At 39.0% G+C, this 26,382-nt stretch overlaps 1 protein-coding gene across 1 annotated transcript in view; it reads right to left on the bottom strand.

Moving 5' to 3' along the window:
• Positions 1-26,103, bottom strand: part of IREB2 (iron responsive element binding protein 2) — a 52,910-nt gene extending 26,807 nt beyond the window's left edge. Inside the window, exons 1-5 of the mRNA XM_070775312.1 lie at positions 25,959-26,103; positions 24,389-24,478; positions 6,394-6,559; positions 3,237-3,374; positions 2,131-2,349 (exon numbers count right to left, since the gene is read on the bottom strand). Of these exons, the coding sequence (XP_070631413.1) occupies positions 2,131-2,349; positions 3,237-3,374; positions 6,394-6,559; positions 24,389-24,478; positions 25,959-25,977 (632 nt within the window). The 5' untranslated portion in view covers positions 25,978-26,103. The remainder of the gene's footprint in view (positions 1-2,130; positions 2,350-3,236; positions 3,375-6,393; positions 6,560-24,388; positions 24,479-25,958) is intronic.
• Positions 26,104-26,382: the final 279 nt, after the last annotated feature.

Below are 26,382 nucleotides of genomic sequence, written 5' to 3'. Positions count from 1 at the left end.
CTTTAAATAAGACCAGAAAGCTATTGCAAGGGCTTAATATTTAAGTCACGTCCACACCAGTGTCCCAAACTGTACTTAATATGCATCACTATGAGATTTGGCTAAAATATTAGAAGTAGCATGGTAAGCTTTGTTGGATTTTCTAGTGCAAGGAAAAAGGAGAGTAGTTACCTTAATGAATATACAATAAGCATGTATGTTTCCACCCACTTGACACTTATACCACTTTAACTAGGAGATGATTGTTAATTATCACTATGTGGCAGTGACAAACAACATCATTTTATAAGTTTAAAAAGAGTTTTGGGCAAAAATCTTGTATTCATCCCACCACAAATTGAAGGTTCTACTTTATGTAAAGTTTTAGTTTAGTTTACATGGATTATATTTTATATAAATTATTTAAACTAAGAGATAAAAACAATTCACTGCCAAGCAGTAAACATACTGCCATTTTTAGGAAACTATTTTTATCTAATGGATATTTTAAAAAAATTTCTAACGGCTTTAAGTTGTTTATTTCATCTGCCAGCTGGTGATTTAAGTTTTGACTAGAATATCAATATAACCTAAATTATACATGTCCTCCAGGGTTCAGATAATTATAGTTGTTTAATTGTCAACTTTTTTTAAAACAAAGATTAATAATTCATTGCTGAGTGATCATCTGAAGCCATAGCAGACCTTAATGAGATTTTTCTTAGGACCTCAGGGAACAAAGCTTTCTAGAGCCATTCCAATTATTTTAGCTTTCCATAGTACATGAAAGCTACAAAGTACTTTACCAACATTTATTAGCTCATAACCTGACTCCAAATTAAGCAATGATTTCAAGTGCCAGGTGTATGCTCTGAATTCTCTACCCCTCCATTTTCTGTCTACAATACTTCATTGATGCATTAAAGCACGTGAAAAGAGTTACTATTTTCATACAGCGAGACAATATCTAGTTTTAATATTTTGCAATTTAGAGTTAAAATTAAACAGAAATGTTATACCAGATTGGATTTTTAGAAATAAAAACATACCACCTTAGGGCTTCATACCATTTATAAAAAGATAACCAAGAAAAATCAATGGTTTTTTGAATTAATAAATTTTCCTTTTCAGAAAATTAATTTCTAAACAAGAGACATCAATCTCAAAAGTTCAACAAGTCCCTAAAAACCAGGAAAATTAGGTAAGAGGAATAGAGTACTTACATAGAATTGACATAGCAAAGGACCCACAGACTATACTCAATTCTTAGGAAGAGCATCTGAGGTCACTTATAACCCAAGGTTTTATAACAATACTGAGCATAAAACTGAGAACCACCTATAACTTGAAAGATCTAGTTTAGGGACAAATGACTTAAATGTTACTATTTGGCACTTATGATGAAATATGCATTCATAATATCCTTAACCTATACCTTAAATTTGCTGAATTTTTTAAACCTGAAAAAGTCTAAGTTATTTTTAACTAACCTTTAAAAGATTTGATAGTATAATAACAATGGGACAAACAACATAACTCTCTTGAAGACTTTGGAAACTTTATAGTATACAAAAACATATCACGGAGCTTTTATTACTTTGAAAAAATTACATAGTAGGAAATTTAACCAACTCTTAAGAAAAGGATTCTTTTCCAGGCTGGTTTACTACTTTCCATAGTACCATTTAGGAAACTGCTTTTCTAAAACAGCTCAGTAAGTCTGTGACATGTGATAATGAGAATATTCTTAACACAGAGGTCCCAATGCAATAAGAAAGAATAAGAAATCTCCTAGAAGGAAAATAAAGCTAAAAAATATAAGTAGGGATTTCTACAAAAGAAATGTGAATGAATAATGAGCATGTGAATGAATGGTATAAATTCACTAAAATAAAAAACTCAGTTTAAGATATTTCTCTGCCTACATTAGTTACAAAAATTAAATATATTTATAGAAAATTCTTAAAAGTTTTCTTCTGAAGAAACAGAAATAGATTATGGTATTTGGAGACTACCATTTTAATTATTTTTGCTTCTTTCAGTACAACAGGAAGCACAATAAATATGAAGGCAATGTAACTGGGATCAGGAGGAGAAGGAGAACTGAAAAATAACTTGGCACTAACAAATATTTTAAAAAATATGTCATACTCAGGCACTGGTTGCAAATGAAAAGGACATAGGATGGGTGTGTTTTCAATCTGTGAAGAAAATTTTCCTGAGTTTCGGCCTAGTTCTCCAGAATCACACGATCCTCGGCAGGTAGTCTGGCCTCTGCAGGGAAGCTTCTTAGGCTGCACTCTAAGTGGAGAGAGCTTTCCTGCTTTCTGTAGGTCACCACCTCCAGGATTTGGAGCATTCTGTATTGCACTATCATTCCAAAAAAAAAGGAGACAAAATAAAACCATTTAAAAGTGACAGAAATTTAGCTCTTCAAAAAGCACACACCAGCAATGCTATCTGGAAGTAACAACTGAATGTTATTCAAAGGTTAAAGTATCATTTAAATCAGGTTTTAAAAGCAAATCTCAGATTACAAAAAGGAGGGGAGTTAATTTACGACGATTAAAAAAATAATTCTAAGTGCCCATTAAAATCATTTTCCTACAATAACTTGTGGCAAGTAGCAAAATTGATCTTCCCCCCCATCTAACAACTTAAAAGAATCTGGGAGCCAGAGTTTAACCTACAGCAAAAGCTTTAATGAATTGTCTTATTCCATTACTCCAGGGAAACTAAATAAGCTGGTGCATGAAAACATAATCATGTCTTCTCAAGTTTGATTTTGATCAAAAGGATCATTTAAATGTAAGAAAATTTATTTCAGTGGAAGGAAAATACAACTGTAGTAAGCTCAGTGTTTACAATCATCAATTTAATATAATTAAAGACGTCCATCACTCATATCTTTAGAGTCTCTCTGGAAGGGAAATTAAAAAACAAAAAGGAAATGAAGGCTTTTTTCAGATACCCACTCTTTGAAAAGCAGGTTCTAGGCTGATACATTTCTATAAAAATGGCAGCAGAATACACAAACAGGAAAATCACTTTAAACTCAGACTTAGTTAAATATAAATTTCACCAATCCATCAATTTTCACCAATTTTTCTTTTTGTATATTAGTCAGTATTAAATGTTGCAAACTTTACTCTGGCACAAATTATCTCTATTCCCTTTCCTCTATACCATATACTCCTAGTGGACTGGCTGGCAGTCAACTTGCATGTCTGTTTTTATAAATATCAGTATTAAAGTACCATTTGTTGAAGTCAATTTGCAAGGAATGGTCAACCGTGAGATCTGTCGGACAGGCAGGATGGACTTTCTTAGGGTCACCTCCAAGAGTTTTCACTGCCTCCCTCATAGCAGCAAAATCCACCATTGCCGGTATTCCACTAAAAAATAAGGAATAATTAACTTCTAAGTCTTCTTTTATATGTGCTCAAGTGACCAATATGCATTTATTCATTTTTAAATTTAAAAAGTATCCCTTTTTAGTTTGCATTCATGTTTGATAATGTATCCAAAGTTATATGTAGCTTAGTTTCATGAGAATATTAAATATTATCTGAGAACTTGGGTGCTAAAAGGTCATGTGCCAAAGGTAATACAACAGATGATTCTTAGAGGCATAAGGTAACTTCAAGGAAACTGCTGACGCGAGTCCTTTTTCTTGTCTTAAATTTTAAGATATCCCGTCCCTTTTCCCCAGCTCCAGCCTCTTCACTCCCAGTGCCTTGTCTCCAAAGTTATTCACTAAACATAGCAATCTATGGATAAGATCTGTATCTGCATACGTATCTCCAGCCAACTATATAACAAGCATTTACCAAATGACTTTGAGGTGCTAGACACCAATAGTACAAGGCTAAATAAATAAGGGAGAGTAACTGTTCTCAAGGAATTTGTAGGAAAGATACAGTAGCAATTACAGAAGAGTATTTATACACAGGGTACACAGAGAAGTAACATACTAACCAGATACAGGTGAGTGGGTAAAGAAAATGTTCTTATTTGTTTAGCCAACTCCTACGCCTCCTTCAAAACTCAGCTAATGGTTAAGTCTTCCAATAAATAATTCTTGGACACCCAAATTAGGCAAAGTCTTTCAAGCTATAGTAAAGACTTCAGATTTTATTCTAAGTGTGATGGAAGCCTACTGGAGAATGGAGGAATGATATGACCTTTATCAACATTTTTTAACCAAGTCACTTCACCTACTGCGAAAAGATAAAACTATCCAATCCAACTGTGGAAGCAGGGATACTTGTTCAGAGACTATTATAGTCATAGTCCAGGTAAGTGAGAATGGGGTTAGAATGAGAACAACGGAGGTGTAGATGGTAAAAAGCATTTGGATTAAGGACATGTGTACTTCAAAGGTAAAGCTCACAGAACCTGCTGATAGACTGGATGATGTATGAAGGAAAGAGTGGAAGCAAGGTTAACTTCTAGGTTTTTGCTCTAAACAGCATTATTCACTATGATAGAAAAAACTTGAAAAGGAGTAAGTGAGGGGGCTGGGCAATGACGTTTAGGACATATTAAGTCTGAGAAGCCTATTGGCTATGACAAGTAGCTTATTGGGATGACAAGTAGCTTATTGGGATGACAAGTAGGCAGTTAGGTAGAAGCAGTTTTTAAAATAAATGGCTACAGGAAAATAAGCTTCTAATTTTTTGAAAAAACTTTTAATTTAGCATTGGAATATAGCTGATTAACAATGGAGTGAACAGTGAAGGGATATATGTGTGCGTGTGTGTGTGGTTGTGTGTATCCATTCCCCCAAACTTCCCTCATCCAGGTTGCACATAACACTGGGCACAGTTCCACGTGCTATACAGTAGGTCCTTACTGATTATCCATTTCAAATATGCAGTGTGCACATGTCCATCCCAAACTTACTCTCTCTTCCCCTCAGCAACTGTAATTTTGTTCTCTAAGTCTGTTGAGTCTGCTTCTAAGTTCATTTGTTCATTTCTTCTTAGATTCCACTTATAAGGGATGTCATACGATATTTCTCCTGCTCTGTCTGACTTACTTCACAAGTGAGACAAATTGCTTTAGTTTCAGTTCAGTTCAGTGGCTCAGTCGTGTCCAACTCTGCGAGCCCATGAATCGCAACATGCCAAGTCTCCTTGTTTATCACCAGCTCCCAGAGTTTACCCAAACTCATGTGCATCGAGTCAGTGATGCTATTCTAGCCAACTCATCCTCTGTCATTCCCTTCTCCTCCTGCCACCAATCCCTCCCAGCATCAGGGTCTCTTCCAATGAGTCTACTCTTTGCATCAGGTGGCCAAAGTATTGGAGTTTCAGCTTAAGCATCAGTCCTTCCAATGAACACCCAGGACTGATCTCCTTTAGAATGGACTGGTTGGATCTCCTTGCAGTCCAAGGGACTCTCAAGAGTCTTCTCCAACACCACAGTTCAAAAGCATCAATTCTTCGGCACTCAGCTTTCTTCACAGTACAACTCTCACATCCATACATGACCACTGGAAAAACCATAGCCTTGACTAGACGGACCTTTGTGGCAAAGTAATGTCTCTGCTTTTGAATATGCTATCTAGGTTGGTCTTAACTTTCCTTCCAAGGAGTAAGCATCTTTTAATTTCATGGCTGCAGTCACTATCTGCTGTGATTTTGGAGCCCCCAAAAATAAAGTCTGACACTGTTTCCCCATCTATTTGTCATGAAGAGATGGGACCAGATGCCATGATCTTAAGTTTTCTGAATGTTGAGCTTTAAGCCAACTTTTTCACTCTCCTCTTTCACTTTCATCAAAAGGCTTTTTAGTTCCTCTTCACTTTCTGCCATAAGGGTGGTGGTCATCTGCATATCTGAGGTTATTGATATTTCTCCTGGCAATCTTGATTCCAGCTTGTGCTTCTTCCAGTCCAGCGTTTCTCATGATGTACTCTGCATATAAGTTAAATAAGCAGGGTGACAATATACAGCCTTGACGTACTCCTTTTCCTATTTGGAACCAGTCTGTTATTCCATGTCCAGTTCTAACTGTTGCTTCCTGACCTGCATATAAGTTTCTCAAGACGCAGGTCAGGTGGTCTGGTATTCTCATCTCTTTCAGAATTTTCCACAGTTTATTGTGATCCACACAGTCAAAGGCTTTGGCATAGTCAATAAAAGCAGAAATAGATGTTTTTCTGGAACTCTCTTGCTTTTTCGATGATCCAACAGATGTTGGCAATTTGATCTCTGGTTCCTCTGCCTTTTCTAAAACCAGCTTAAACATCTGAAAGTTCATGGTTCACGTATTGCTGAAGCTTTAGTTTAGAGAAGGGAAATTTTAAAATTTATAAATGAATCTTTACAATTAAGAGACATCTAGGAGTATGACTCTAGAAAGAAAACGCTCTGAAAATTCATCATGAAAAATAAACCTACTACTCACGTAAAATCTTGAAGAAGAACACGGGCAGGGAAAAAGGGCACTTCAACATTGCTCTGTTTGGTTTTCCAGTCTAAAATGTTCATAACATCTTCCTTTTTCATTAAAAAGCCATCACAATTTCGCACAGCAGCTTCCAAGAGGACCCGTATCGAGTAAGGCAGAACATCTGATTCAAGAGAAAATATTACTATTAATAAGGGAATAATCCTAACTACATACTGTAAAAATTATAATAGCAAAATGTCAGATAAAGACACAGATGTACTGTTTCTCAATTTAAAAAATTTTAGTCAATAAGAAATAACGATTTGCTGTACAGTACAGGGAATTATAATATTCAATATCATATAATAAACTACAATGGAATATAATCTGAAACATATATATAAAACTGAATCACATATATAAAACTCTGTATACCTGAAACCAACAAAATACTGGAAATCAACTATACTCCAATATAAAAGAAGTTTTTAGTCCAGTAAACAGGAAGTAAAACACCATTCTTGTTAATATGAGGCTTTCTATAAATCTGACTTTCCTGTATGTAAGCTAAGACCCTGAAAAGGCAGAGATAAAGCCTTTACCTATACTTTAATAAAATAACTGGAAAATTAATTAATTAAAGAAAACCTTTACATAAGAGCTGCACTAACTTGGGCATATAAGATTGACAAATACTTAATTCAGGAAAGACACAGAAAAACTGAAAAGCACAGATAATTAGAATGAATACAATAATGAAAACATTTCTATTATGTTAAAAAATTGTTAGTTTGTAATAAATTTAAAAGAATCTTTATAAAAAATAGTTAAGGTTTAAAAATAAATCAGGGTGCTTAAGTGAGCAAAATTCATTTCACGAAAATTGTCACTTAACTCTTGATTACTAGTTTAAGAATACTAGAGAGAAATAAATTTCAATATTTAAAAAATTTTTGATTATATTAAATTCTCACAACAGATTTTGCCACTTGGAAAGTATTTCCTTAATACTGAAAGGAAAGACTGAATCAGTATGAAATTAAGGAATTATGCTAAGCCACGGTAACCCACACAATGGATTACTATGCAGCTGTTTAAAGGAATGATAATCTCTAAATACTAAGAAGTGATCTCCAGCCTACATATTCATTAAGAGAAAATTAATGCAAAACCATGTTTATAATATATACCTTTACAGTAAGAGTAAAAAATCAAGTATAAGAATATGAATGTATTAAATATAAAATTAAAAATTATATAATTTAAGTGTATTATATCTAATTTAAAATATTACCTATTAAAAATGTAATAATGTACATACACCCCCCCAGAAAGAACAATGAAAAGATAAACTAAAAAAACTCAGTATGTATTCCACACAGTATTTTGGTTGCACAGTATTTCATTGTGGAACATATACTAGGGGCAAAAACATCCATAAAGAAAAAATTATATTCAGTTATTAGTATTGTTATCTGCAATTTTGAAATTCTCATATATAAGAGAAGAAAGTAAAAAGTTACTTTCTTTTTACCATTTTTACTATGGTTGGGAACCAAGATTTAAGAGTAATGACACAAGTGTAAAATCAGAGTAGCTAAGTTAAAAAAAAAAAGAAAAAACCTTACATTTTAATTTGTATCATCAGTACAAATTCATGATTGTTTCTTTAAAAAGAACATGTACTGCTTACCTCTGATCAATGAAAATGCCTAAAATGATGACAACCCAATAGTAATGAACCGCTAGCAACTCAGCCTGCTGTTTCTAAATATTATTTCCCATTATAAAAAAAAAGAGTTCCTTGCAGAAATGATTGGTTCCATATTCGGAAAAGGACATGCACAAAATGAGCCTGGAACATTCGGTATCAGAAACCAAAGAAGTTATCAAAAGCTAACAGGGACACTAATGGGTCAATCTGAGCAATAAAATGAGTAATGACTGTAACACATTAAAATATATCAAATATATAAATAGCCCTTAGTTCATAATGACTCTTTTGCTACAGAGAATACTCCAAAAACTGACAAAGAGGGGAAAATAAATCGTCAACCCCATCTTTCCTGATTTCAAATAACAAAATAGTTAAGAAGAGAAAGTTTCTTGTAATAGAAGAATTACAGCTAATAAATGTAGAAGGGCAGTGATATAATTAGAAAAATCACCAATGTGAAGCATCTAATGAAATAATAGATCTATACAAGGATCATAAGTGGATGATAAAATCATGAGGTAATATATGAATGGGGAACTTATAATGGATGGATCAAGCTGAGAACAATTACACCCAACTCAGCATCACCAAAAGTAGGACATTATAGATGTTAAATGCCTCTTGATTTAGCAAGAAGTACAAGCCCCCAACTATGAAATATTCTTTGCAAAAATAATAGAAACATGAATCTAATCAAACATCCAGTTACCAAGAAACATGGGAGATAGTACGACAATAAAATGAAACCATGAAGAAGCAATCAAATCTACAATGTAGTACATTCTACAGAACAAAGAACCTGTTTTTTTCAACATAAAAATGGCATGGAAAAAAGAGAGAGGATGAATATTTTTATTAAAAGAGATTTAAGAAACACAAAGACCAAGTGCCATGTGTGGACCCTATTTGGATACTGTGTGAATAAACCAACATTTACATATTTCTTATAGAAATATATAAGAATATACTTACATAATTATATAAGAATATATTTATACCAGGGAATCCACATTAAACCAGAGAAATGTGAATATGGACTGGATTTTAGAGCATAATAAAGAATTATTGTTAATTTTGTTAGTTACAAGTCCTTTTGTACATCGGAGATACATACTGGAGTACGTTTACAGATTTTTTAAAATGGTGGAATATTTGAAACAAAAGACTGACAAATGTTGACAACTGACTGACAAACACACGGTGGGTTATTATGCTATTTTCTCCCTACTTTTATGCTTGAAAATTTTAACACACACACATTAAAGCATAATAAAGTTGTAAGTAAAGAGGATAAAGGACTACATAATCAGAAATACTAAATTCAAAGCCACTATTTGCTATCTGCAATAGGTATGACTTTTGGAAAGTGACTCAAATTGATGCATTTTCTCATTTAAAATGGGGATGCCAGCTACATAGCAGATGTGAAGAATACCTTACTTCATCATCTATCTAGTACATGTAAAACCCTCTAACAAACATATGACAAATAGTAAGTACTTAACAAATATTCATTTCCATTTTTCCTCAATCAAAAATAATGAAGCCCACCCCCCGTCTCCCCCGCCTCCAAACCAAGAGAAATTACAGAGGGGACATTTTTACAACAGAGCATTTGGAAATAACAAGAAGTAAAATTTATCACAGAAGCCAACACACAAAATTAACTTTGGTTAATTATTCTGGAAAAATATATCCTCAGGAAGCTTTTTTGTTTCAGGTATCTTCATAAAAAGCATTTTGTCAGATTACTAGCAAAATACGGTAAAAATAAACACCAGTAATTATCTCCACTCTCTCCTGAAATCCACTAGGGTTAACAGTAAAGAAAGTTATAAACCCACAAGAACAAAGAAACAGAAGCAAAGCTAACAAAAATTTTGGAAGATGGTCCTTAATTGACTGGTAATAGACTGAGCAGATGGAGAAGGCAATGGCACCCCACTCCAGTACTCTTGCCTGGAAAATCCCATGGATGGAGGAACCTGGTAGGCTGCAGACCATGGGGTCGAGAAGAGTCGGACACGACTGAGCGACTTCACTTTCACTTTTCCCTTTCATGCATTGGAGAAGGAAATGGCAACCCACTCCAGTGTTCTTGCCTGGAGAATCCCAGGGACGGGGGAGCCTGGTGGGCCGCCATCTATGGGGTTGCACAGAGTCGGACACGACTGAAGCGACTTAGCAGCAGCAGCAGACTGAGCAGAAAAGAGAAAGCCGAAACTAAATGCCCACAAAAGGAAAAGGCAATCAGAAACAAAGACTAGGAATCAGGATAGCCTGCAATAAAAGAGGAATGTGAAAAACTAGAAGGCAAAATCCCTTCAAAATCCCAAGTGAAAATAACTTTCAGCCTAGAAATCTGTAAATAGATAAACTATCAATTAATTAGGCAAGGTCTCTGTACAGCACAGGAAACTGCTCAATGTTATGTGGCAGCCTGGATGGGAGGGGAGTTTGGGGGAGAGTGGATATATGTCTATGTATGGCTGAGTCCCTTTGCTGTCCACCTGAAACTATTACAACATTGTTAATCAGCTATACATACGCCAATACAAAATAAAGTTTTAAAAAAGAAAAACAGCCAAGCAGTGGCAAATTAAAAAAAAATTAGTCACAGGCACCCTTATGTAGGAAGCTATCAGGATATGGTCTATAAAATAAGGAACTGGAGAGTAAAAAATCATGAAATTTAGGAAACAGTCTAACATAAGAAAGAGCAGAGACTCTTCTAGGGCAATACTGTAAGTCAGCCACAGTGCGGTCAGCCTCAAATGCAGCATAAAATGAAGTCCAGATGGTATGCTGCCAAGAGATGGTTATACTTGGTTATACCAGGAGTTTAGTTCTTCTGGAGAGCATGGAGATGAATTATCGATAAGGACACAGAAAACTAAGCAAACAAAAAAGGACAATCATTAATTCCAGAAAAAAAAAATATACAAAGTTGTAGGAGAAACGAGATGCAATCGTCATTTACTACATGGACTGGTTGAGAATATTTATAGTTATAAGTACCAAAATCACTGCAGATGGTGATTGCAGCCATGAAATTAAAAGACGCTTACTCCTTGGAAGGAAAGTTACGACTAACCTAGATAGCATATTAAAAAGCAGAGACATTACTTTGCCAACAAAGGTCCATCTAGTTAAGGCTATGGTTTTTCCAGTGGTCATGTATGATGTGAGAACTGGACTGTGAAGAAAGCTGAACGCTGAAGAATTGATGCTTTTGAACTGTGGTGTTAGACTCTTAAGAGTGCCTTGGACTGCAAGGAGATCCAACCAATCCATCCTAAAGGAGATCAGTCCTGGGTGGTCAACGGAAGGACTGATGCTGAAGCTGAAATTCCAATACTTTGGCCACCGGATGCAAAGAGTTGACTCACTGGAAAAGACCCTGATGCTGGGAGGGATTGGTGGCAGGAGGAGAAGGGGACGACAGAGGATGAGATGGCTGGATGGCATCACTGACTCGATGGACATGAGTCTGAGTGAACTCCGGGAGTCGGTGATGGACAGGGAGGCCTGGCGTGCTGCGATTCATGGGGTCGCAAAGAGTCGGACACGATTGAGCAACTGAACTGAACTGAACTGACTGAGTATTGTTTTAACCAAAATTATAACTATATTAGGAAGAGGTACGTGGTATATACGCAGAAGAAAAGTGCCAAATTCTCATTTTCCACAGTAAAAAGTCAGTAAAGTCTAAAACTGAAAGATCAAGAAACAGCTGTATAGGCAAGGGTATTTAATAATATGGAGGAAATTATTAAAAGAAATGACCAAAAGGATTAAAAATAGTATTCTCTGCAGAATAAAAATTTAGGGCAGAGCTACTCTTTCGGTTATAGTTTCAGTGGTCTTACTGTTTTTTAACTCTCCCATTTGAAAACTAGCATTAAAGTAAAAAGCAATTATCAAATAAAGAGTGTGCTAAGAGTGGACATTTCATCATTAAGGAGTACTGACTTGCAGATCTGTCTAATTTCATGAAAACTACTAGAGGCCCACAGCAAGGAAAGATGCAAACAACGCCTTCTCCCACAAACAAAACAATTTATTTCTTATTTCTCTCTGCAGTCACCAGCCTCCAAGATGATACCAGTAATCTTCACCTCTCAGCATTCATGCTCTCACACAACCTACACTGAAAATCAGCTGTTTGTGTTACCAACAGTATGGCAGAGATGACAGTGGGTTTTTCTTTCTTTCTTGCATTGAAGTACAGTTAATTTACAATGTTGAGTTAGTTTCTGGTATACAGCAAAATGACTCAGATACACACACACACCATTATGGTTTATTGTAAAATACTGAATCTAGTTACCTATGCTATACAGTAGGTCCCTCTTGTTTATCTATTTTATAAATAGCAGTATATATCTGCTAATACTAAACTCCTGATTTATCCCTCCCCCGTCCCCTTCCCCACTAGTAACCATAAGTTTGTTTTCTATGTCTGTGAGTCTATTTTTGTTTTGTAAATACGTTCATTTGTATCATTCTTTTAGATTTCATATACAAGCAATAACATTCTGTACTTGTCTTTCTCTGCCTGACTCACCTCCCTTAGTATATATAACTGCTAGGTTCATGACAGTGCATGACTTCTAATGCTAGGTTACAAGTATTTCAGCATCAGCCTTCTTCTCTTGGATAGCTCACTCTGGGAGAAATTGGCAGTCTGTTATAAGGACAATCAAGAAGCACTGAGGAGAGGCTCATGTGGAATAAAACTGAGGCCTCTGTGCCAACAGTAAGCCCGACTTGCCAGTCATGTGAATGGGCTGCACTAAAAGCGGGTCCTCTAGCCCATCAGGCCTTTAGATAACCGCTGCCCCAACTAACACCTAGCTGTAACTTCATGAGAGATCCTGAGCCAGAACTATTCAACTAAGACATTTTTAAATTCCTGACCCATAGAAACTGTGGGATAATGTTTACTTAATGCTTTAACCACAAAGCCTTTTGATTTAAAATGTATTATGCAGTAACAGAAAACCAATACAATTTTCTTCTTCAACTTTTTAGACAGTAATATCTATAGTTATTCATTTAAGATCTACTATGGCTGTATATTGTCACCCTATTTATTTAACTTATATGCAGAGTACATCATGAGAAACGCTGGACTGGAAGGAACACAAACTGGAATCAAGATTGCCGGGAGAAATATCAATAACCTCAGATATGCAGATGACACCACCCTTACGGCAGAAAGTGAAGAGGAACTCAAAAGCCTCTTGATGAAAGTGAAAGTGGAGAGTGAAAAAGTTGGCTTAAAGCTCAACATTCAGAAAACAAAGATCATGGTATCCGGTCCCATCACTTCATGGGAAATAGATGGGGAAACAATGGAAACAGTGTCAGACTTTATTTTTCCGGGCTCCAAAATCACTGCAGATGGTGATTGCAGCCATGAAATTAAAAGACGCTTACTCCTTAGAAGGAAAGTTATGACCAACCTAGATAGCATATTCAAAAGCAGAGACATTACTTTGCCAACAAAGGTTCGTCTAGTCAAGGCTTGGTTTTTCCTATGGTCATGTATGGATGTGAGAGTTGGACTGTGAAGAAGGCTGAGCACCGAAGAATTGATGCTTTTGAACTGTGGTGTTGGAGAAGACTCTTGAGAGTCCCTTGGACTGCAAGGAGATCCAACCAGTCTATTCTGAAGGAGATCAGCCCTGGGATTTCTTTGGAAGGAATGATGCTGAAGCTGAAACTCCAGTACTTTGGCCACCTCATGCAAAGAGTTGACTCATTGGAGAAGACTCTGATGCTGGGAGGGATTGGGGGCAGCAGGAGAAGGGGACGACAGAGGATGAGATGGCTGGATGGCATCACGGACTCGATGGACGTGAGTCTCAGTGAACTCCGGGAGTTGGTGATGGACAGGGAGGCCTGGCGTGCTGCAATTCATGGGGTCGCAAAGAGTCGGACACGACTGAGTGACTGATCTGATCTGATCTGATCTGATGGCATATGTATCAAGGTGTTTTATATACATTACCTCATTTAATTCTTAAAGTATATCTATAGGTGGATACTCCAGAGCCCTAACAGCACAGACTAGCTACCTCGGCTTCTTCCTACTTTACACATAAGCCTAGATACCTCTGGATTTATCCTTTTCCCAATTAAGAAGGCAGCTGTGGACCTCTTCCTACCAAATGCCAACTTACTATAGGAGCTCTGTATGCAATTCCCAGTTACACATTAGGACTCATCTGAGATGAGTCTAACAATTTTCTCACCTTTCCTCTCCTTTTCTATCCTTGAACTGGATTTTTCCCATCATCATTTAAAGTTCCTACCTCCAGTTTCACACAAACTTGTGTACACAAGTACACACACAGTTTCCAAGTACTGCTTTCTTCAAACTCTCAACCAAGTTTTTTGAGTCCCTCATATTCCCAATGTCCACTTTCCTACACATTTCCTCTTATACTTCTAAACTTCAGCCCAGACTAATCTGATTTCTCAAAGTATCAATGAAAGAGTTCTAACTAGAATTACAATATCTTCTCTACAATATTCAACGGAGCTAACAATTTCCTCCTCTTTGAAACATTCTTTTTCTACTGACTTTCACAATACCATTTTCCATGTCTCCTATCTCACATTTCTGCACCACTTGCAAGCAGAAGCGATGACTGGCTTTGTTCCAGACTGTCTTTAAAAAGATGTTAATATAATGACTAGCCTTGGGAGATAAACACAGTGTCTCTTATTGGAGCAAAGGGCAGGCATGCAACCGTCCGTTGTGAAAGATTTGGGTTCCCTAAGTCAGATTTCCTCTTCGTTAACACAACCTCGTGTGCAGGTTTTACCTGGCCCTCTTCAACAAATGCTGGTACCAAGCACACCGCTTTGCTATGGGTAATAAACTATCCATTGTCTCTGATCCAACAGTTTTGTGTCTTCTGCCAGCATTTAGCAAACTGTCAGTTTAACTTGCAAGGACAGCAAACTGTTCGCTCCTTTACAGTTCTTAACATTTTCTGGCAGCCCTGTTTTGGTTTCCTGGCCGACCTCTACTCCTTTGTCGTTGTTAAGTCACTAAGTCACGTCCAACTCTTACCGACCCCACGGACCCCAAGCCACGGCTCCTCTGTCTACTATCTCTCGGAGTTTGCTCTAATTCATGTCCATTGAGTCAGTGATGCTAACTAACCGGCTCATCCTCTGATGCCCCCTTCTCCTTTTGCCTTCAATCTTTCCTTTACCTGATCTTCAAATGTAGGAGTTCTTCAGAGTTCACATCTAGGCTCACTTCTTTTCTCACTCCATACTGTCTCCTCTTAGGAGCTTCAGTTGATCCCGTGGCTTCAACATACTATCTCCACAGTAATACCAAAATATTCTTCTGCAGTCCAGGTCTGTCACCTGAGCTCTAGAACCATGCAGCTAACTGCCTCACAAACATCTTTACCTGAATACTGGTATGTGCCCAAGCTCACTAGTACCTAAACGGGACTCAATGATCTTCCCTCTGCCCTGTCCCATATCACTATCATCTTCTGTGTTCCGAAGCTCAGTGAACAGCACCACCATCCACCCACATGCTTATGCCAAAGCATCTAGGCATCATCCTTAAGTTATTTGCTTTTCCCACCATTTTGACATATGTACTGAAGGTTCAAAAACAATGGTGGATAAAACTGCTGGTGCCTTACAGGACTCAGAGCAATGGCACCAACTGTACTTGTACTCACTGTCTTCTTCATTTTCACTGTATTGTTCACTTTCATACAAAATACCAGGTTCACTTAAGAATGTCCTTGATGAAGCAGAAAAAGTATTAATTGTATTAAATCTCAATCACTGAGGTCAAGTCTCAATATTCTGTGTGACAACAATTAAGTGTATAAAAGCATTTCTGCTCAAAACCAAAGTACAATAGTTGCTTGAGGGAAAAACACTTGTGTGACTGAATTACAAGCTAAATTAGCCAGTTTTCCCAAAGAATACTATTTTTACTTGAAACAACAACTGACAAACTCTGGTTATTCAAACATGGATATCTGGCTGACCTTTTTTCAAAAATGAATGAAGTAAGCCTGTCTGTCTCTTATCTAGTCCCATCAACATCTACTCACTGTGTGCACTGAAGATCTTTGAGAAATAAAGTTTCACTGAGTTATACAGATCTATCAAATGCAGACACATTTTATTATACAATATATAAAAAATGCAGACATACATCTTTATTAGTATCACCACAGCCCCCCTTTAACATGGGCACCGAGAGCCCTCAGGCAGCTATGCACTCTGAAAGACTCCTGCCTGTGCCAGTACCTGGATCAAGAAGCTCCACACAGAACAGCCTTTGCCTTGCCACTGCCTGCACTTTCCCTGCAAGCTGCCTGCAGGGTCACACAATGAGCAGCTGCTGCTTCTGCAAGCCCCCATGTGTCCCATGACTCTGAAGGACTCTTGCCCCCACCAGCATCTGTTATCCATACACATCTCCACACCACCAGATGCGGCTTGCCCAGTCCCCTGCCTGATCGAGGATGGCCAACTGCTTGTGCAGCAACTCCAGACCAGCTCCAGCCTGACCAAAGCAGCAAACGTCTCTGCTATCTAATGAGTTAAACCACAACTTCTCCAGTGATCTCTGACTCGCTTCCAATCTGCTGTTCCTTGGGTATTCTCTGTCAGCCTTACAGTAACATATAATACAGCATTTCCGAACATCTTACAGTTACTCTTGTATCACAGTTAATAATTATTTATATTATATTTCCCTTTCCATTACTAACCTGTGTGCTTTCTTAAGCACAAAGATACCATCTTAGCCATCTTTCACTCGCCAAGAACATGTCAGTACTCCATGCTAACTGAATAAATTAAACAGGGTTGTTGAGAGATACATGCACCAAGCAGAGAACTGGGCTGGATTAATGCCACCTGTTCTAACCAGGAATTTCTAGAATCCTATCAATCTGGAAAGCTAATCCTTTAAGGATAGGTAATCAAAAAGACACCTGGGGAACCAGAACAAGCTGGTGACTTAAACTGAAAAAGTACAATAATGTGTGTTATCATACTTCTGAAATGAACTGATAACAATAGATATCCTTTTGATCAATTACTCAGTAGATCTCAGAGGTGGTTCAACCTTTAAAAAAAAGATGCTGAGGCCTGCTGTTTTACATGGGAGGCGGCTGATGAAAAGCGTCTCCAGGACTGCAGATCTTACCACTGAAGGTTAAGTGGCTGCTACCAAGATTAGGCAATATAATGCATCTCTCAGTGCCGGGCTCAGAAACCGGCCTACAGATACGTTTTGTTTTACACAGAGTTTTAACATTTTAAAGTTCAACTGCCAACACTGAAATATTAGAGATTTTTTTAAACAGGAAAACCCAAATTTCTGGCTCCTTAAGATAAAGAGAAAATTTTATAACTCCAATCTCACATTTTTGCTGGAAGTGAGTAGCATTTACTCCTTTATATAGGGCATCTGCTCTCCAGTGTAACACAATTACAGCCAGAGCCACTCTGCTTGTATATGGTGCCTCTACAGTCCTGTAAGCGCGAGCATACAACCCCCAGCACAGCAGTTTTACACACACAGGCTTTGGATTCACAGGTCTCTGTTCAAACTTCTCCTCCACCGCTTATTACGTAATACTTAGGAGCAGTATCTTGGCCAAGTGGATAATAACAGAACTTATCCTAGAGTGAACACAGTAAATAATAAACACTAACTAGCACTTTATTAATGCCATTAAATTGGGAAACAGAATGGTATTAAGGGAGGTGGACACTGGTCTGAAATCAGAAGATACAAGTCTAACACTAAATCTTCTCACTTAGAAGATATGTGATCTTAGGCAATTTATTCAGATTTTTAGTCTAATTTCTTTATCTGCATAAAACTATCTTCCCTGCCAACCACAAAGCAATGTGGTGAAGACAGATAATGTAAAAGGGTTTTGTTATTTCTCAAAAGTGATCATTCCAGGTTTAAACAGTAGATGGAGAAATTACCCATAGGAGATACCAGTATTAACAACAGGCTTTAGGTAAACTAAATATGAAAGAGTAATATACTGAAGACTGAAGCAAGGAGAAATTACTCAAACACTCTAGGCCTGCCTAAAGCCTCATAGAGGGTATCTTTGGAGTCCAGACTAAGAGAGTAAGGGGACTGGTAAGAACCTGCTTGAGTAGCTTTAGGGTAAACCTAAAATCCCTGTTTGAGGCCAGGAGCCTGGAGAAAAGATTAAGAAACTCTTTTAGAAGGCCCTGTAACCCCAGGTCTAAGAGGTGGTTCAACAACAATGATTTTGCAACAGTATTAACTCACCCCCGTGTCTCATTAGTCAAGGTATTGTTTCTCTCTCCCTAACCAGTACCAGGCTGGATGGGATTGATTTCCAATAAACAACTCTGACCTTTGCTGCTGTTGTTTTAATTTTGCTATGGAGCACCTAAGGCGGCGGAAAGAGAAAACAGATTCCTGCTTCTTTAAGATTTTTTTCTTGGCACTCACTGACAAAGGTAGAGAAAACCAAACAAAACAGTATCTATTATTGACAAAGGTACAAGCAAACTCACTCTTCTCATCTGCTCCTGGTAAGCATGTGATCTTGCACTATCTGCTAACTCAACAGGCGGACTTCATGATGTCTGTCCAAACTGCCAGCTGTGGAATGGAGAGTGCTCAGTGTCCCATTACCTCCCTGGCTATAGCACTGAAGCAAGAGCCAACCCCTTGGCAGGTAAATGACCAATGGCCTAGTGGAAAAAATACACTAGGACAATTAGATTCCTCTCTCAGGAATTTGCAGTCAGGACACAGACTGAACCAGAAAGTTGTTAAGCACTAAGCTAGAGACAGAGGCTGCCATTTGTGGCCATGTATCAATGTAGCAAGCGGAGGCAGCTTGTCTGCAGTGGAGCAGAAGAGTGGAGAGGGGTCAGGAAGCACTGAGAGGAACATTAAAGAGCTCTCTTAATTCCAGGCCCACTGCCCATTTTCTTGAGATACAGCCACCTTTCATTGCCTGGGAGCTCTGTAATATCAGAATAAATCTTTCTTCACTTGAGCTAGTGGGTGTCTGTTCTCTGCTACCAAAAGGACCCAATCCAGAACAGAAACTATCTACAAAAGCACAGTTAAAACCAACAGACCACTGGACAAAATATGGAAGGCTGGTGAATGCATGGTTATACATGGAATAAAATCACATTGTGCTAAGTCGCTTCAGTCGTGTCCGACTCTGTGTGACCCCATAGACGGCAGCCCACCAAGCTCCCCCGTCCCTGGGATTCTCCAGGCAAGAACACTGGAGTGGGTTGCCATTTCCTTCTCCAATGCATGAAAGTGAAAAAGTGAAAGTGAAGTCGCTCAGTCGTGTCCAACTCTTAGCGACCCCATGGACTGCAGCCTACCAGGCTCCTCCGTCCATGGGAGTTTCCAGGCAAGAGTACTGGAGTGGGGTGCCATTGCCTTCTCCTGAATCACATTAGGTAAAGGTAATCCTTAGCAAGTTATGCCTTGTGTATAAACATTATAAGCAAACTATTTCATTGCTTACCCAACTTACTACCCTTTCCAGAGTCCATGGGAGAGACAAGATTAGAAAACAAGGATTTGTGCTCCTGTCAGTAAGATAACTGACCAGCAACAGATGTCTGATTTGCCCAGTCAAACTATAGGTTAACTGTAGTCGCTCAGTTGTGTCCGACTCTTTGCGACCCCATGGACTGTAGCCTACCAGGCTCTGAGGAGCCTCTCAGTCCATGGAATTTTCCAGGCAAGAGTACTGGAGTGGGTTGCCATTTCCTTCTCCAGGGGATCTTCCCAGCCCAGGGATCACACCTGGGTCTCCCGCACTGCAGGCGGACGCTTTACCATCTGAGCCACCAGGGAAGCCCTTAAAACAATAGGTAAAAAAGTCATTTGGGGATATAGGCATTAGCGGGCTGGTAAGCCCAGCATAACATACAGAGAGGGCTGGCAGTGGGAATACTATCTATTACACAATACCAGTAAGTAAAGTGGGCTACAGAGAGAGAAGACTGCAGAGCAGACATTCAAAAAGAAACAAGGGTAAAGAGAACAGGCAATCTCCACATGACAGAACGAACAGCCTCTGGCTTAGAAATTCTAGTTCCCATGAGGCCTGACTGAGCTTTCTTCCTTTGCCATTGGATGTCTGGAAACTGCAACAGCATCTTCTTTCTTGAATGCTGAGTTAAGTGAGTTTTTGTTCCTTATATTGACTGAAGGGCAATGACTGGAAGAGACAGTACATATACAGTACCAGTGAAAAAGAAAAGTACCTGATGGGGATGGAGGAAACAATAATGTCAATCCAATAATGCTATATAATGAGCTGGCATCAAAACTTAACTACCTCACACACAGCTTTGTTTATAAATACAGAAAAGATGGTAACAACTTCAATATTCAAAGATCTGGTAACTAAACCATGAGGCTTTCATATAGACAATACTGTGCAGCCCTGAGAAGCTGTAGAAAAGTGTATATAACCCTTTCTACTCAAAACTCACACTCCCTGGTTCATAAACCACACAGACTGAGAGAGCAAGGGATACTTGTATTCAATGACAAACAAAGATGTTCGTGATATATTAAATTAAAAAAGATTACAAAACAATACACACTGTATTTTTGTTAAAGTAGCACATTTACATATATTTATATATGCACATAAAAATGAAACTGTCTCTACACTGCTTATAATGTTTCTGTCTGTGATTTTCAATCCCAACCTAACTTCTTATAATCAATAAAAACTCTCCTAAAAAATTAAATACAGATTTTCTTTTGGAAATTGTAAGGTAGGATTTGGAAAACCAAGTCCTAGCTCCACTACAGGATTGAGCAGTACTACGGTTACAAAGGAAGCAATTAGGAAGGGAAAGAGAAAGATGAATGAGATAAAATGAGATAAAGAAGGCAGCCTGAGGCTTTATACCAGCCTGAAAGCCCTTTTGCCCAATAACAGCCACTTGCTAAAATATGTTTCACTAGAGCCAGGCCAGTGTCTTCACCGCCCTCCTCCTCACTCATTTTCATTTATGTCTTCCATTATGCTTGCCAGCCATTCTAAATCCCCCAAGTGTTAACTGGCCTCTGTAATCCCTCTGCCATTCCAAGCAACAGTGATTTCTCTCTTCCTGGGAACCAGGTATATTTTCAAATTCAGAGATCTACTTAAGAAAATCACTCAAAATTTCTAAGGTTGTAGTCAGTGCACTCAAGTGCCAGGTAAACAGCTCCAGATGGTTAAAACAGCATTTTGCCACTAGTGAGATTATATAAGTTTAAAATGTGATCAATATGCACGACGTGCATATTCCACTACTGTAAGGTAGTCGCCAAGTTGTGTCCGACTCATTTGCAACCCCGTTTGCTAGTCCTGGCAGGACTAGCCTGCCAGGCTCCTCTGACAATGGGATTTTCCACTCAAGCATACTGGAGTGGGTTGCCATTTCCTTCTAATGGGGATCTTCCCCACCCAGGGATCCAACCTGACTCTCTTGCACTGGCAGGCAGATTCTTTACCACTGAGCCACCCAAGGAAGCCCTTCCATAAGGATCCGTTGAGTATAAACTAGAGAAGCAAAAAGGTAAAATGGCAATAAAAAAGCAAAAATCAAATAATTTGTGTTGTATTCTATCTAAGAACAGACTTAATAAAGGGAAGCATTGTTAGTGAGTCAGACAGCCTAGGCTAGTTCACTCACCACTCACTCCCAACCACTTTTCCCTTGTCTTTCCCTATTGCAAAAGTCAGAAAACGGAATCTTTCAGGCTTTAAAGTTGAGAGAGGTAAGAAAATTTTGGCCAAGGAGATAAGCTCCTGGGGAGGGTTTTTCTTCCTGTTTTGCCCTTCCACCTGCTTATAATATGTGCATAATGCCTGGAGGTACAACAGCTATTTGCAACCCGCAAAATGAAAGCAAACAGAAAAAAAGAGAAAAGCCTAAGTCCCTGCTGATGTTGGTGCTATACAGTCCCAGTATGTCCACACCCAGACTTCTTATTAGATGAGAAAAATAAACCCCTATTTGTTAGAGTCACTGTACAGGAGGATTCTGGTTCCTGCAGCTGCAGGCATTCCTGACACAGTTAGCAGGGAGCTTAGAAGAGTGTTCTAGACTACCTTTTCTCCCCAACACGTAAGAGAGCCAGAACGTTTTCCCTTCATTAAGTTACTCATTACAACCATGATTCTCAGCCTGGTAGGTATCCGAACGTGGGAATCAGAGAACACAGTGGTCGGGAACCGTCGTGATCACCAAAGTGAAAGTGAAGTCCCTCAGTCGAATCCAACTCTTTGCGACCCCATGGACTGCAGCCTACCAGGCTCCTCCATCCATGGGATTTTCCAGGCAAGAGTTCTGGAGTGCGTTGCCATTGCCTTCTCCGGGTGACCACCAAAGCAATGTCTCTTAAGCACAGGTCTGGGAGGCCATTCAATTTGGTCCCTCCACAAAAATCCAAACAAGGATTTTTCTGTTTTTCTACTCAAGTTTCTCCTTTCTTTCAATATCAATTCTTCCAAATTTTATTCCCTATTAAACACTCATTAAGAAATTATTTTGGTAACTATACAATAAACCTCTCATAGTAACCATTCTATTAAAAAAAACAACAACAATATCTTAACCCCAGAGAAATAAAACCCAAATTTCTGTTTTAAAGGCATTTATATATACAGGCGTTCTATTATTTTATTTATCATGGTTATAAAAACCCTGGTACTCTGGAATTCAATTATGTACAGATGCTCACAACAGCTTATTTTCCAGAGATAATATAGCTCTTACACTATTGATCATTCTCTCAACGTATTTTATAGTTGTTTTGATTTCCTGCATTTGGGAAATACAGGCTATCTTCAAGTAGGCACATTTCCACAAATTATCCACAGAAAGAACTTATACTCAAAACTAAAAACATCCCCACATATGTTCTTTTACTTTACTAAGCTATAAAATGTGGGTTAAGAAATTTCCAGGCCAGAATCACTAGATATCTGAGATAAGTGAAAGTCACTCAGTCATGTCCAACTCTTTTTGACCCCATGGACTACAGTCCATGGAATTCTCCAGCCCAGATCAGAATACTGGAGTGGGTAGTGTTTCCCTTCTCCAGGGGATCTTCCCAACCCAGGGATCGAACCCAAGTCTCCCACATTGCAGGTGGATTCACCAGCTGAACCACAAGGGAAGCCCAGATATTTGAGATAAGTACAGTGGGAAAAAAAAGATCTTTCATGTATATAATCAACTTAGCTGTTCCCTTTTCAAAATTAATACAAACTCATCAGTGAAAAGATAAAATAAATGTGAATGAACAACACATGGCACTAAGAAAAGATAACCTCTCAAATCACAGCAACTAAATAGGCAGAGTAAAAGATTTTGGTGAAATGTTTATTTTTAAATGGCAACCTAATTCTCAGACAGGCATCTTCTCCAAAATACACTCTAAAATATCTAAATCTTCTCAGAATACACAAGAAAATACTGCTAGAGTATAAAACCTACAGAAAAATCAAAAGCAATCTTCTTAACCAACACAAGAAGGGAAAAAACAAAAATAAAAAATCCCAAGGTTAAAGAAAACTTTCCAAAACTACAACAGATTTGGCATTTAATTTCTCTTTTCACTGAAAAGTCAGAAAAGAATAATCTAAATTACTCTTTCAAACATGTCTTCCCTTTAGTAGCCTGGTTGAGAAAGTTACTCAGTTGTCAATAAAGTCAAGGCTTCATCCAATACTATGCGGTTCCGCCAAATTCACTCTTCTGAGGCTTCAGTGAAAGGTTTGATCCTGATCAGGAGCCTGCAAAGGTCTGCCAAGAGGGCTGGTGCACAAGCCTGGGCAAACCATGCCCTGGTCAACAACTCAAATCAGTGGGCCCTATTGATGATTCCTAATAAAAGGACACTAGATAAAGAACTCTTGGAACTGTTCACTTGAAAAATTAAAATATACATTTAATAGCTCTAGAATATCATCAGTCAGGTTTTTATTGCTTTTAAAAATGTATTAGTAGTTTCTTCAGGGAAAGAAAAAATCATTACAAAACTAACTTAAGATTTGAAAATAAGAAGCTACGGTATGGGCTTACATCCTCCTCTCACGAAAGCTGTCCCAATGTTAGAGATATGTGTAGGTGTGCCTACTATGACATGGTGGGAATAAACTTAAAATTTCTTCAACTCAGCTTGACAAATGCATTTTTATTATTAGAAACTAAATAAACCCAAGAAAATGTAAGCAACATTACCATACTTGGTGCCTCCAAGTCTAGGAACATTGAAGAACTTCTTATGTGAACTGTCATTTAATGTTTCAATAAGGTACTCAAAGGCATATCCTGGGAAGAAAAAAAAAAAAAACCTTTCATTATACACTGTTACAAAGTGCCTTATTCAAAGTGAAAACACCTAGAAACCAGATTTGTCCAACAGAATTTTCTCCAATGGCACAAATGTTCTGTATCTGAGCTGTTCAATAAGGTAGTCATTAGACACATGGGGCCCCTGACCACTTAAAATGTGGTTACAGAGACAGAGGAATCCTTTCAAATTTTATTTAATTAATTTAAATAGTCACACGTGCCTAGTGTCCACTCTACTGGACAGTACAACTCTAAACCATGACTCTGTCAAACAAAAACTGGCAAAATAATTAACTCCTGAAACGCGATAATAAAGAATACCTGGAAAGGGACAATAAGAATGATTTAAATGATGTATACACACGTTTGTGAAGACATGTCCTGAAAATTGCATAAATACAAACAGGGCAATTTGAGAACACCACAATTATGTTAGAACTGATTTTTTTTAAATAATCAAAAGATAGACATTTACACAGCATTCAACAACATGAACAAAATCAAAAGCAAACCAAACAACTTATCAGATAAGACCTTAATAGGCCTTACGCCTAAAGATAAAAGTGAACAACAAAATATCTGGGTAAAATAGCAGATTTTCCCTAAAAGACCCGTCTTTCTGGTTATGCACGAATTGAAGCTTATCTACGAGGACCCACGGGTCTCATCTGAATGTGCCCCTGCTTCTAAGGTTCTTGGGGGAAGTGGCAGAGAGGCACCCTTGAGGTTACAGAACCTTGAGATCTTTTGTGCAGACTCACTGCGGTGGGTGGGCAGGACCCCCAACACTGTTAGGACCTTGGTCTGAAATGAGATGCGATAAGCATAGCCCACTTTCTGAGAGTACATAATGTTTTTCTTTTTCTGCTGAGGGGGAAGAGAGGAAGGTGGATGGTGGGGGAGGAGACCCAGCTCTGCAATAATTAATGGTCAGAGAACCGGCTGACCAGTGATCGGCCTTGACCACCCCCGACCCTGCTACTAGAGGCAAAGAGAGAGGGAGGGGCTTGAGTCTGGACAGCGGAATAAACAACTAGCTGCGTGAGACCCAAGCGATGAGACACTGGCCCCCATCCTCATCTCTTACAAATGGGGGCGGGGGAGGGCGGGGAGAAGAAGATGGTGGGCCTTTCCTCGACCTTAGGGCCACTAAGGAACATAGGGAAGCCCTGGCAGCCAACAGCGGCGCCAACAAGCTGAGGCCGCCAAGGGTCAAAGCCAGCGGCGGAGCAGACGTCCCCGGCGGGGTCACGCTGAGGGGCGAGGGCTGCGAGGCCGGGCTCTCGCGGCCTAGGCGCAGAGAGTGCGGCCCAGCAGGCAGGCCCCTGGGGAGCAGGACCTGAGCTCGGAGGGCCCCCGCGCCGGCCAAGCGACTCCAGGCGACAGAAGCAAAGAACTCGGAGCCCGGGTAGCGCGCGTCTCCACTGCCAGATCCAGTTGGCGGACTGAAACTAACCTGTACTTGGGGCGTCCATCGCCGGAGACCATATTATCCCTGCGGGGAGGGGGCCCGCGGGGGAAGGAGGGGGAGGCCGGGCGGGGAAGAGGGGGAGGAAGGCAAGCGGACCGGCACAGGAGGAAGGAAAAGAGCAGTCTCGCGCAAACACCGCGAGAGCTGCAGAGCCGGCCCCAGGTCTCAGCTCGCGGGATTTGCCTCCCAACTCTCGCGAGATCCTAGGACGTGGAAACAAAGAGAAGGGGGCGGAGCGAGGCGGAAGGCTAGTCTTTGCGCAGTAGCTTCTGTTCGCGCAATTTGGGGCAAAAGGCTGGAGAGGCGGTGGCGTAGGCGTCACTGGCTCTGCCGTCTTAAAGATCTGTTATATAGTTGTAGCCTCAAGTGTCCAGTTGAGGTTGTGAGGTCCAGCGGTGTATGGGCTCCT

This window comes from Bos indicus, chromosome 21, assembly GCF_029378745.1.
Source record: "Bos indicus isolate NIAB-ARS_2022 breed Sahiwal x Tharparkar chromosome 21, NIAB-ARS_B.indTharparkar_mat_pri_1.0, whole genome shotgun sequence".
Classification (NCBI taxonomy): domain Eukaryota; kingdom Metazoa; phylum Chordata; class Mammalia; order Artiodactyla; family Bovidae; genus Bos; species Bos indicus.
The sequence above is the reverse complement of the archived record's forward strand: the minus strand, read 5'-3'. Positions and strand labels throughout refer to the sequence as shown.